Below are 13,571 nucleotides of genomic sequence, written 5' to 3'. Positions count from 1 at the left end.
AGGATCTGTTCTGGCGAAAATACATAATTGATGCAGGAGGGAGGGAGGTGGGGACCAACCCCCGGCACCCCGTCTGCTATGCTTCACCACCCAGTGAGGGGTGAGAGCAGCGCCCCACATGTTTCACCCCCTCCCCATCTCCCCTGTCCCACTCCTCAGATTGATTGGGATGATTTATGTGAAGCGGATTTGGCTTTTCCATGTTGAGCAATTTGTTACGTCACACCCCGGATTTTCTCTATGTTGAGCTGTTGGGTACCCACAATGTAGGCTAATTAGCAGACATACATTGAGGGTTCTATATATATACCCGAACTCCAGATCGTTTAATCAACCCTGCTCTCTTTTACGCTTTCTTTCTCCCCCCCCCCTCTCTCCATCCCCACTCTCCATCCCCACTCTCCACTGTCTGTACTGCTGTATGATTTAGTCTATATTGAGACAGTAGTAAGATGTTAAGTTCTGTCTGTAGAGTAGCTTGTTGGTGTCCATCTTCTTTCTCTAATGGTCTGTAAATGCTTTATTCCTCTCATTCATCTCATTGCGCTCTGATTGTGCTGCTTGTTGCTGAGAAGAACCAGACGATTAGCAGCCCATTGATCAAACACCCCTTTCATCCGGATCCTCCCCGCCTCTCCTCTTGTCCTCTCCTTACAGCGTCTGTCCCTGGCTAAATTAGAACACTCCATCAAGAGCTTTGTGATCTCTGAAATACCCTTTCCTGTCGGAAATGAGGAAGACGAAGGGATGAGGAGGAGAGGAGGCGTGATGGGGGGACGTATTTGCTGTTTAGCGTATGCTGAAGGAGGAGTTGGAGGGTATACTGTATGTAGGCCCTATGCAGTACACACACACAGGGATGACAGAACAATAGTTTTCAGTAACCTTTCACATACCAATAAAGGTTAAGGGTTTTCATCTAACCTGTGTGATTGTGGTGTTGGGTTATTTTTGCTGTCAAGCTCCTGCTCAGCACAGTCCAAGCTCTTCTCAGTCCTTGCACCCCAATGGTGCAAGGTATTTTCTGAAAACTGCATTGTTGGTTAAGGGCTTGTAAGTAAGCATTTCACTGTAAGGTGCCTGTTGTATTCTGCATATGTGACAAATACATTTGATTTGATTTTACCAGCTTCCCCCTGAAGCTAGGCTAGCAGAGTCCCTGACCATCTTCCGAAAGCACCTGAAACACTACATCTTCAAAGAGTATCTTAAATAATAATTAAAAAATATATATATACAGTGGGGAGAACAAGTATTTGATTCACTACCGATTTTGCAGGTTTTCCTACTTACAAAGCATGTAGAGGTCTGTCATTTTTATCATAGGTACACTTCAACTGTGAGAGATGGAATCTAAAATCCAGAAAATCACATTGTATGATTTTTAAGTAATTAATTAGCATTTTATTGCTTGACATAAGTATTTGATACATCAGAAAAGCAGAACTTAATATTTGGTACAGAAACCTTTGTTTGCAATTACAGCGATCATACGTTTCCTGTAGTTCTTGCCCAGGTTTGCACACACTGCAGCAGGGATTTTGGCCCACTCCTCCATACAGACCTTCTCCAGATCCTTCAGGTATCGGGGCTGTCGCTGGGCAATACGGACTTTCAGCTCCCTCCAAAGATTTTCTATTGGGTTCAGGTCTGGAGACTGGCTAGGCCACTCCAGGACCTTGAGATGCTTCTTACGGAGCCACTCCTTAGTTGCCCTGGCTGTGTGTTTCGGGTCGTTGTCATGCTGGAAGACCCAGCCACGTCCCATCTTCAATGCTCTTACTGAGGGAAGGAGGTTGTTGGCCAAGATCTCGCGATACATGGCCCCATCCATCCTCACCTCAATACGGTGCAGTCGTCCTGTCCCCTTTGCAGAAAAGCATCCCCAAATAATGTGTCCACCTCCATGCTTCACGGTTGGGATGGTGTTTTTGGGGTTGTACTCATCCTTCTTTTCCCTCCAAACACGGCGAGTGGAGTTTAGACCAAAAAGCTCTATTTTTGTCTCATCAGACCACATGACCTTCTCCCATTCCTCCTCTGGATCATCCAGATGGTCATTGGCAAACTTCAGACGGGCCTGGACATGCGCTGGCTTGAGCAGGTTTTCTTTGAGACTGTGGTCCCAGCTCTCTTCAGGTCATTGACCAGGTCCTGCCGTGTAGTTCTGGGCTGATCCCTCACCTTCCTCATGATCTTTGATGCCCCACGAGGTGAGATCTTGCATGGAGCCCCAGACCGAGGGTGATTGACCGTCATCTTGACCTTCTTCCATTTTCTAATAATTGCGCCAACCGTTGTTGCCTTCTCACCAAGCTGCTTGCCTATTGTCCTGTAGCCCATCCCAGCCTTGTGCAGGTCTACAATTTAACCCTGATGTCCCTACACAGCTCTCTGGTCTTGGCCATTGTGGAGAGGTTGGAGTCTGTTTGATTGAGTGTGTGGACAGGTGTCTTTTATACAGGTAACAAGTTCAAACAGGTGCAGTTAATACAGGTAATGAGTGGAGAATAGGAGGGCTTCTTAAAGGAAAAACTAACAGGTCTGTGAGAGCCGGAATTCTTACTGGTTGGTAGGTGATCAAATACTTATGCCATGCAATAAAATGCAAATTAATTACTTCAAAATCATACAATGTGATTTTCTGTATTTTTGTTTTAGATTCCCTCTCACAGCTGAAGTGTACCTATGGTAAAAATTACAGACCTCTACATGCTTTGTAAGTAGGAAAACCTGCAAAATCGGCAGTGTATCAAATACTTGTTCCCCCCCTGTATATACAAAAAACACTGTCCTGAATCAACACTTGCACTTGACAACCCCCCTTCCAGCTCTGACTTTGCTGATAGCCACTTTATTGAGGAAAAGTGTACTTACTATGCCTGTGACATGTGATTGTCCCACCTAGCAATCTTATTAAGAGTGTCTACTACTGTAAATGACTCAAATGTAAATGCTAATCTATTGCGTAGTTTCACTACTTCTTATTACACACAATTCACTGACATGCCTATGTAGGGGGATTTTATGTCCTTTCTCTCCCCTGGGATTAATTTACTAACTAACTAAGTCTAGAATCTGGATTTTGTTTATTTTTATGCCGTGTTTAATTCTTCTCTCTTTTCTGCTTCTCTCTCCCTCTCTTTCTCCGTCTCTCCCAGGGAGCAGCCCTCTGGACAGCCCCAGAAACTTCTCCCCCAACACGGCAGCACACTTCTCCTTTGTTCCAGCTCGCAGGTGAGCCAGGGGGTCAAGGGGCAGGGTTTCCGTTTCGGAAAATGTGGCACCTGGCAATGTGACCGGGAAGATTACAATTTTCCGACCATTTGACAAATTTACCGGACCCATATGCATTGAGTGCGTAACCCGTTAGGTTGTCCAGCCACGGTGCTCAGAATGACAGAAATCACATTTAGATTATGCTAATTAATCTTAACAAAACATGCAAGTCGTGTAATGAGGCAGCCAATTAAACTTCATTTTCAAACTTTTGCCAAAATGCAATTCGCGGGGGGGGGGAAATACATTCTTAAACAATGCACCTGATGCGACCGGTTCCGTATGTGACAGATATGAAAATCTCAGAAACGTAGAAAGAGGGGGAATCTAAAGATGCAACAACTAGGATAGGTTGCTAATATGACTAGGATTGTGCCTCTGGCTTCTGGACAACCGAAGAAAGTTGATATGAAAACCAATAGAACATGACATGAGGAGGTCTTTATAAAATAATTGACTCTACTTTTTTATGGTCGGATTTTGCCTAAGCTACTTTGAAGCAAGGTAAGATATGCCTCATAATATGAAGTAAAAGGCTCTGTCAAAATAGGCACTGTATGCTGTGTGCGTGTGATAAGTAAGATCAAATCAAATCAAAATTTGTTTGTCATGTGCGCCGAATACAGTAGACCTTACAGTGAAATGCTTACTTACAGGCTCTAACCAATTGTGCAAAAAAAGTGTTAGGTGAACAATAGGTAAGTAAGGAAATAAAACAACAGTAAAAGACAGGCAATATACAGTAGCGAGGCTATAAAAGTAGCGAGGCTATAAAAGTAGCGAGGCTATATACAGTAGCGAGGCTATAAAAGTAGTGAGGCTACATACAGACACCAGTTAGTCAGGCTGATTGAGTTAGTATGTACATGTAGATATTGTTAGAGTGACTATGCATATATGATGAACAGAGAGTAGCAGCAGCGTAAAAAGAGGGTTGCGGGGGGCACACAATGCAAATAGTCCGGGTAGCCATTTGATTACCTGAGTCTTATGGCTTGGGGGTAAAAACTGTTAAGAAGCCTTTTGTCCTAGACTTGACACTCCGGTACCGCTTGGTAATAGAGAGAACAGTCTATGACTGGGGTGGCTGGGGCCTTTGACAATTTTTAGGACCTTCCTCTGACACTGCCTGGTGTAGAGGTCCTGGATGGCAGGCAGCTTAGCCCCAGTGATGTACAGGGCTGTACACACTACCCTCTGTGGTGCCTTGCGGTCAGAGGCCGAGCAATTGCTGTACCAGGCAGTGATGCAACCAGTGCTCTCGATGTTGCAGCTGTAGAATCTGTATAGCTTTTTGAGGATCTGAGGACCCATGCCAAATCTTTTTAGTTTCCTGAGGTGGAATAGGCTTTGTCGTGCACTCTTCACGACTGTCTTGGTGTGTTTGGACCATTTTAATTTGTTGTTGATGTGGACACAGAGGAATTTGAAGCTCTCAACCTGCTCCACTACAGCTACTACATTACGGTGTTGAACGCTGAGCTGCAGTCAATGAATAGCATTCTCACATAGGTGTTCCTTTTGTCCATGTGGGAAAGGGCAGTGTGGAGTGCAATAGAGATTGCATCATCTGTGGATCTGTTTGGGCGGTATGCAAATTGTAGTGGGTCTAGGGTTTCTGGGATAATGGTGTTGATGTGAGCCATTAACAACCTTTCAAAGCACTTCATGGCTACGGACATGAGTGCTACGGGTCTGTAATCATTTAGGCAGGTTGCCTTTGTGTTCATGGGCACATGGACTTTAGTGATCTGCTTGAAACATGTTGGTATTACACACTCAATCAGAGACATGTTGGTATTACAGACTCAATCAGGGACATGTTGAAAATGTCAGTGAAGACACCTGCCAATTGGTCAGCACATGCCCGGAGCACACGTCCTGGTAATCCGTCTGGCCCCGCAGCCTTGTGTATGTTGACCTGTTTAAAGGTCTTACTCACGTCTGCTACGGAGAGCGTGATCACACAGTCATCCGGAACAGCTGATGCTCTCATGCATGCTTCAGTGTTGCTTGCCTCGAAGTGAGCATAGAAGTGATTTAGCTCGTCTGGTAGGCTCGGGTCACTGGGCAGCTCGCAGCTGTGCTTCCCTTTGCAGTCTGTAATAGTTTGCAAGCCCTGCCATATAAGACTAGTGTCGGAGCCGGTGTAGTATGATTCAATCTTAGCCCTGTATTGACACTTTGCCTGTTTGAAGGTTCGTCGCAGGGCATAGCAGGATTTCTTGTAAGCTTCCGGGTTAGAGTCCCGCACCTTGAAAGCGGTAGCTCTACCCTTTAGCTCAGTGCGAATGTTGCCTGTAATCCATGGCTTCTGGTTGGGGTATGTAAATACAGTCACTGTGGGGACGACGTCCTTGATGCATTTATTGATGAAGCCAGTGACTGATGTGGTGTACTCCTCAATGCCATCGGAAGAATCCCGGAACATGTTCCAGTCTGTGATAGCAAAACAGTCCTGTAGTTTAGCATCTGCTACATCTGACCACTTTTTTATAGACGAGTCACTGGTCTATAGTTTTGGCTTGTAAGCAGGAATCAGGAGGATAGAGTTGTGGTCGGATTTACCAAATGGAGGGCGAGGGAGAGCTTTGTACGCGTCTCTGTGTGTGGAGTACAGGTGATCTAGAATTGTTTTCCTTCTGGTTGCACATTTAACATTTCAGTTCTACCAAACACAATTTGGTAGAACTGATTTAAGTTTCCCTGCATTAAAGTCTCCTGCCACTAGGAGCGCCACCTCTGGGTGAGTGGTTTCCTGTTAGCTTATTTCCTTATACAGCTGACTGAGTGCGATCTTAGTGCCAGCATCTGTCTGTGGTGGTAAATAAACAGCCACGAAAAGTACAGCTGAAAACTCTCTAGGCAAGTAGTGTGGCCTGCAATTTATCACAATATACTCTACTTCAGGTGAGCAAAATCTAGAGACTTCCTTAGATTTCGTGCACCAGCTGTTGTTTGCAAATATGCACAGACAGCCCCTCCTCGTCTTATTGGAGTGTGCTGTTCTATCTTGCCGGTGCAGCGTCTTTGTTGTAGAAAAAAATCTTTGTCTAATCCGAGGTGAGTGATCGCTGTCCTGATATCCAGAAGCTCTTTTTTTGCCGTAAGATACGGTTGCAGAAATATTATGTACAAAATAAGTTACAAATAACGCGGGGAAAAACACATATTAGCACAATTGGTTGCACAACTGCTGACATTTTTTCCGGCGCCATGATGACTAACGCAAAAGCGCACATTTATTCCAATACATTATGCAAATGAACCTATAGACCTATAAGCATGACAGTCAAATGCATTTCCATCGACTGGTATTTCCATCAATTAATAAAGAGCATTATTTTTCAATGGATTGTTTTTTGTTTTGCGGGTCAATTTGGCCAGTAACAATTTGATTTATCGGATTATCGGCCAAAAGCCGACAATTACCAACTAACGGAAACCCTGGTCAGGGGTTAGCTCACTGGGATCAAATGACTTAATATGTCTGATGGTGATTGTCTTCATAGTTATGCTAGGTAGAAAGGACTATTACCTCATTCTATTATTTGAGCCATTACTGCTCATTGACAGTCACCTGCACACCCACAGCAGAGCCAGTTTCCCCAAGCCCAGCTCCAGTTCAATAGTTCACAGCAGAAACTGTGAAGAGTGGAGCCCAAATGGATGCCATTTATCCTCCAGAGTTTAGCCTTAAAATCCAATCCCTCCCATGGCTAATACTCACAGCACCTCTGTGCTCCTTTTTAAATGATAATTGAAAGTCTGGCTAATCAAGCCCATATCATCTGGATGTTTGAAGCCTGGTTGAATATCCTCTTATCTGTCACAGCCTTTGACTAGGAAGTGTAATTACAGAAGTAGAGATAGAGAGCCTGAGTGGAGTTAAGCACAACTCAAGATTAAAAGGATAAATTTGTTTCATAAGTCGTTCTACACGAGGCGAGAGATATGACATGTGCTGGTATGATGGTCTTCTGTTTGGAAGAAGATACCACTTCTTCTGCCCTGAACCTCAATAAATCAGGTGACACAGGAGACAGAGAATTTAACCTGAAGCAACAGTCCCACCCAGTGGTGAAGTGTCATAATGCAGGATGAGATCTGCAAAAACATGGTTCTGCAGTGCTCATTACAAGAACACATGTAGCGCTAACACTATCCTCTCTCCCACACAGTCACGGGCACAGGGCTGACAGGTAACTTCTCACCTTTAACCTTTTACCTCCACCCCCTAACCTTCTCCTCTATCTCCTGTCCTCTGCCCTGAATGGAAACACCAAGGCCCGTATTCACAAAGCATCTCAGAGTATGAGTGCTGATCTAGACTCTGTCCATATAAACCAATTCATTATGATCTGAAAAGCAAATCTGATCCTAGATCAGCACTCTACTCTGAGAAGCTATGTGACCTCTACAGTGCCTTCAGAAAGTATTCACACCCCTTTCACATTTTGTTGTGTTATAAAATGGATTTAATGTAATTTGTTTATCAATGATTTACACAAAATACTCTAATGTCAAAGTGGAAGAAAAATGTTTGAATAATAATAATAAATTAATGGAAAATAAAACACTAATATATCTTGATTAGATAAGTATTCAACTCTCTGAATCAATATGTTAGAATCACCTTTGGCAGCGATTACAGTGAGTCTTTCTGGGTAAGTCTCTAAGAGCTTTGCCTAGAGTGTCCTATATTTGCCCATTATTCTTTAAAAGGTTCTTCAAGCTCTGTAAAATTGGTTGTTGATAATTGCTAGACAGCCATTTTCAAGTCTTGCCATAGGTTTTCAAGCCGATATAGGTCAAAACTGTAACTAGGCCACATTTAGGAACGTTCAATGTCGTTTTGTTAAGCCAACTTCAGTGTATATTTGGATTTGTGTTTTAGGTAATTGTCCTGCTCAAAGGTGAATTTATCTGCCAGTGTCTGTTGGAAAGCAGACTGAACCAAGTTTTCCTGTAGGATTTTGCCTGTGCTTAGCTCAATTCTGTTTATTTGTATCCTGAAAAACTCCCTAGTGCCTGCCAGTGACAAGCATACCAATAACATGATACAACCACAACCATGCTTGAAGATATGAAGAGTGATACTCAGGAATGTGTTGTTGGATTTGCCCCAAACGTAACGCTTTGTACTTCAGGACAAAAAGTACATTTCTTTGCCGCATTTGTTTTTCAGTATTACTTTAGTGCCTTATTGCAATAAGGCACTAAAGTAATACTGCAAAACATGCATCCTGTTTGCAATAAGGCACTAAAGTAATACTGCAAAACATGCATCCTGTTTGCAATAAGGCACTAAAGTAATACTGCAAAACATGCATCCTGTTTGCAAACAGGATGCATGTTTCGTCGGTACAGTATATTATGTTAGTATTGTGGAGTAACTGCAATGTTGTTGATCCATCCTCAGTTACCTTCTATCACAGCCATTCAACTCTATAACAGTTTTAAAGTCACCATTGGCCTCCGTTTCCATCCAAAGTGTAATTACTAACTGCACCATGCTCAAATGGACATTCACTGTCTATTTTATATATTTTTTTTACCCATCTACCGATAGTTGCTCTTCTAGGTGAACCGTTCGAAAACCTCCCTGGTCATTGTGCTTGAAATTCAAGTATGGCCATCCCAAACCTGCATGGACCTGCCCTATAACTAGGACTGTACTCCCTCCTGCAGAACATATTTCATTTCATCTCATATTCATTTCTATGTTGTCTTCTTGGCAGAAGGTGTGTGTGTGTGTGTGTGTTTATTGGTTTGTGTCAGTGTGTGTGTGTGTTTGCTTGCATGTGTTTGTGTTTGCAGACATTGTCTGTAGTGTTCAAGTTCTTACAGACATCTAGCTCGGAGAAGCACAACTTTGGTACCATGGCTCCATCAAACCTTTCATAGTTAACCCAGGTAACTTGTCTGACATTAATCCGTTCCATCCTCTCTGCTCCTCCATATCTCTCTCTCTTTCTCTCTCTCTCTGTTTCCCTCCATTTCTATCTCCTTCTCAGGACGGATGGCAGGCGCTGGTCTCTGGCATCACTGCCCTCCTCTGGATATGGCACCAACACACCCAGCTCCACTGTCTCGGTGAGTGTGTGTGTGTGTGTGTGTGTGTGTGTGTGTGTGTGTGTGTGTGTGTGTGTGTGTGTGTGTGTGTGTGTGTGTGTGTGTGTGCGTGCGTCAAGGTCAGCCATCGAGGCATTCAGTTACTGTTCGATTAAACATTAGAATGGTCAAAATGAGTGACCGTAGCGAATTTGAGCGTGGTATGATGGTCGGGGACAGGCACGCCGGTTCTATTTTCCCTGAAACGGACGGGCCTCCTGGGCTTTTCACGCACAACAGTGTCAAGGATTTACTGAGAATGGTACGAAAAAAAAAAACACATGCAGTCCTGTCTAGGGATGCACGATATATCGGTGAACATATTGGCCGATATTAGCTAAAAATGGCAACATCGGCCCGTTGTCTAGTTTAACGCCGATGTGCAAAACCGATGTCAAAGCTGACGTGCATACCTATATAACGTAGGTACATGATGTGCATACCTTTATAACGTGGGTACATGATGTGCATACCTATATAACGTAGGTAGGTACATGATGTGCATACCTATATAAAGTAAGTACATGATGTGCATACCTATATAACGTAGGTAGATGACGTGTATACCTATATAACGTAGGTACATGACGTAAGGACGCCACGTAATATTTAGCGCTACAGGTGCAACACAGCATTCCTGACCTAGCCCACAATGTCTGCTGTGTAGATCGAGCAGTCAACAAGTCGAGCAGTCATTTGAAAGAGTAAGAACATTTCAGCAAGACAACTCAAAGGCAAAATCCAAGATAATGGAATTCATTGCCCTTGACAATCAACCGTTCTTTGTCATGGGTGATGTTGGCTTTCGCCGACTGGTCGAACACCGGTACACATTATCAAGTGAGCTATTTTTCAGATGTTTCCCTACCGGAGTTACACAGTAACTGCTATTAGCTTCACGACTGACATTTGGACCAGCGATATCAGCCCCATGAGCATGCTGAGTCTGACAGCACAGTGGGTCGTTCAGGATTTCGTACTGAGGAAAGCCGTATTGCATGCTCATGAATGTGCTGGTTGTCATACCGCTGCTGCCATTTCAAGCTCCATTCAAACAACTGACTCGAGAAATAAACTCACCAACTGCGCCTGCAGCAGATGTGATACCCTCCGTCATGGCATTGAAACGCCTGCTCAGCAAAACTGCCGACAGACTGTGCACAAGCGATTCGGTGGCATTCTCTCTTTACTGTGTCGCCACTATCATTTTTTTTGGCAAGGAAAATATCGGATATCAGTATCGGCCAAAAATGTAGTGCTGGTGCGTCTCTAATCATGTCCCTTGATACCAATTGAGCAACATTTCCATCCCCTGAATAATTCAGGCTGTTCTGGAGGCAAAGGGGTACCGACCCAGGACTAGATGAGTGTACCTAATAAACTGGCCACTAATGTATAGCTAATGTATACATAAATTGAGTCAAATTGTTTCTTGTTTCATTTATGTCTTTGGTCACGTTCGCATGGGAAAAACCAACACCCTGATGATTGGTTGACAACAGAGCCTCCCACAATGCAGGTGATGGCTGCAGGGTGAAGTTGGTGAAGAGCAACTGCAGAAACTTGCCGTCAAAACTTAATGACGTTTGATTGTGATTTTTGTAAAGTTCATGAAGTTGGCATTTAGGCACAAGTCAGACAATTCTTTAACCCATTATGCATGCAACACAATTTGAAAGGCGGCGACCAATGGTGTTCACCAACTTGACAGACGTGGCCACTGAGATGAGCACGATGCAAGACTTTGCTCTCACACAGTCACACAGAGTATTCAGTATGTGTATGTATACGCGCTTCACGCTGCTACAACTGGTAGCTACAGGACCGAAACAGCGGAGAAGTTTAACCTCTCGCTTCAGCGCTCCTGGTTGTTGTGGAAGTTGACCCATTACTACTGTTTACTTTGTGCATCTACACCATCTTGCTGACACTACCTAACCTATGACCTGACCAATCACCTTATGCATTACTGCCCACCGTCAACAAAAACTATACAACACATAATTGGCTCCTAGCCTACAAGCATAGGCTACTTTCTGTCCCTAACACTTAAACTGAAACTAAATAATATCTCAATTTTATACAAATGTTATGATAAAACTTAAACTAAATCAAATTTCAAATGAAAATCCTAACACTAGTGCATTCGGAAAGGATTCAGACACCTTGACTTATTCAACATTTTGTCATGTTACAGCTTCACTCGGAAATCTACACAATATACACCATAATGACCCAGCAAAAGCAGGTTTTTATATTTTTTTGCAAATGTATAAAAAATGTCAAATGTAAATACTACTTTTACATAAGTATTCAGACCCTTTACAAAGTACTTTGTTGAAGCACCTTTGGCAGCGATTACAGCCTTGAGTCTTCTTGAATATGACGCTAGAAGCTTGGCACACCTGTATTTGAGGAGTTTCTTCTCTGCAGATCCTCTCAAACTCTGTCAGGTTTGATGTGGAGCGTCGCTGCACAGCTATTTTCAGGTTTCTCCAGAGATGTTAGATTGGGTTCAAGTCCGGGCTCTGGCTGGGCCACTCAAGGATATTCAGAGACTTGTCCCGAAGCCACTCCAGCGTTGTCTTTGCTGTGTGTTTAGAGTCGTTGTCCTGTTGGAAGGTGAACCTTCGCCCCAGTCTGAGGCCCTAAGTGCTCTGGAGCAGGTTTCCATCAGGGATTTCTTTGTACTTTGCTTCATTCATCTTTCCCTCGATTCTGATTACTCTCCCAGTCCCTTCCGCTCAAATACATCCCCACAGCATGACGCTGCCACCACCATGCTTCACCGTAGGGATGGTGCCAGGTTTCTTCCAGACGTGACGATTGGCATTCAGGCCAAAGAGTTCATTCTTGGTTTCATCAGACAAGAGCATCTTGTTTCTCATGGTCTGAGAGTCCTTTAGGTGCCTTTTGGCAAACTCCAAACGGGCTGTGTGTGCCTTTTACTGAGGAGTGGCTTCCTTCTGGCCACTCTACCATAAAGGCCTGATTGGTGGAGTCGTGCAGAGATGGTTGTCCTTCTGGAAGGTTCTCCCATCTCCACAGAGGAACTCTGGAGCTCTGTCAGAATGACCGTCGGGTTCTTGGTCACATCACTGACCAAGGCCCTTCTCCCTTGATTGCTCAATTTGGCCAGGCGGTCAGCTCTAGGAAGAGTCATGGTGGTTCCAAACTTCTTCCATTTAATAATGATGGAGGCCACTATGTTTTTGGGGACTTTCATTGATGCACAATCCTTTACACAATCCTGTCTTGGAGCTCTACGGACAATTCCTTCGACCTCATGGATTGTTTTGTTTTTCTCTGACATGCACTGTCAACGGTGGGACCTTTTATATAAATAGGTGAGTGCCTTTCCAAATCATGTCCAATTAATTGAATTTACCACAGGTGGAGTCCAATCCAGTTGTAGAAACATCTCAAGGATGATCAATGGAAACAGGATGCAGCTGAGCTCAATTTTGAGTCCCATAGCAAAGGTTCTAAATACAAAATAAGGTATTTCTGTTTTTTATTTAAAGTCTTTTTTTATAAACCTGGTTTCACTTTGTCATTATGAGGTATTTTGTAGATTGTAGATTAATGGGGATATGTATTCATTCCATTTTAGAATAAGGTTGTTACGTAACAAAATGTGGAAAAAGTGAAGGGGTCTGAATACTTTCTGAATGTACTGTATAATTAATTACCTTGGTGTGTGTGCATGCATACAGAATGTATTTTTTTTAAACTTTTGTACTATGGGGGATGGTAGATTGTTGACATAGGCTAGTACTTTTCCTGTTCGTTAGGCCTACTCATCTTGTTGACTGACGAAAAGTAAATCTGGACGGACAGTTCTTCCAATATTTTCAATATGCAATTGCGTCCCCAATGTGTCTGTCTTCACTTGTTGCCTGTGAGAAAGACCCGATCACGTTATGGAGAGCCATGTGAGTGAGAGGTGCTTAGGAGCTTAAGGGCACAACGCTGCACTCTGGGCCAAGGGCACAATGTCCACTGGCCGCAAAAGGCATGCATTCTTTTAGGGTGCACATAGGGGATGCCGTCGTGAAATTCTAGGCATGATCAAGTGCTTGTCAAATTGTGTATGAGAGACTAATGTGTACAGCCTGCGCAAAAAAACTAAGCAGAGCTCATGCCTTTCAAGCTACTTTTTTCAAATCATCATTAGT

The 13,571-nt window shown here is 43.5% G+C and overlaps 1 protein-coding gene across 4 annotated transcripts in view; it reads left to right on the top strand.

The window, feature by feature from the left end:
• LOC139406826 (microtubule-associated serine/threonine-protein kinase 2-like) overlaps positions 1 to 13,571 on the top strand; it is a 159,284-nt gene that overhangs the window by 106,415 nt on the left and 39,298 nt on the right. For 2 of the 4 annotated variants that reach the window (XM_071149890.1, XM_071149888.1), the window contains 3 exons: positions 3,162 to 3,237; positions 7,461 to 7,481; positions 9,297 to 9,375. In XM_071149890.1, the coding sequence (XP_071005991.1) occupies positions 3,162 to 3,237; positions 7,461 to 7,481; positions 9,297 to 9,375 (176 nt within the window). The remainder of the gene's footprint in view (positions 1 to 3,161; positions 3,238 to 7,460; positions 7,482 to 9,296; positions 9,376 to 13,571) is intronic. The other 2 variants (XM_071149891.1, XM_071149889.1) reach the window with 1 other exon arrangement.

Source organism: Oncorhynchus clarkii, chromosome 4, assembly GCF_045791955.1.
Source record: "Oncorhynchus clarkii lewisi isolate Uvic-CL-2024 chromosome 4, UVic_Ocla_1.0, whole genome shotgun sequence".
Classification (NCBI taxonomy): domain Eukaryota; kingdom Metazoa; phylum Chordata; class Actinopteri; order Salmoniformes; family Salmonidae; genus Oncorhynchus; species Oncorhynchus clarkii.
Note: the sequence above shows the minus strand (reverse complement) of the source record. Positions and strands in the feature narration are given on the sequence as shown.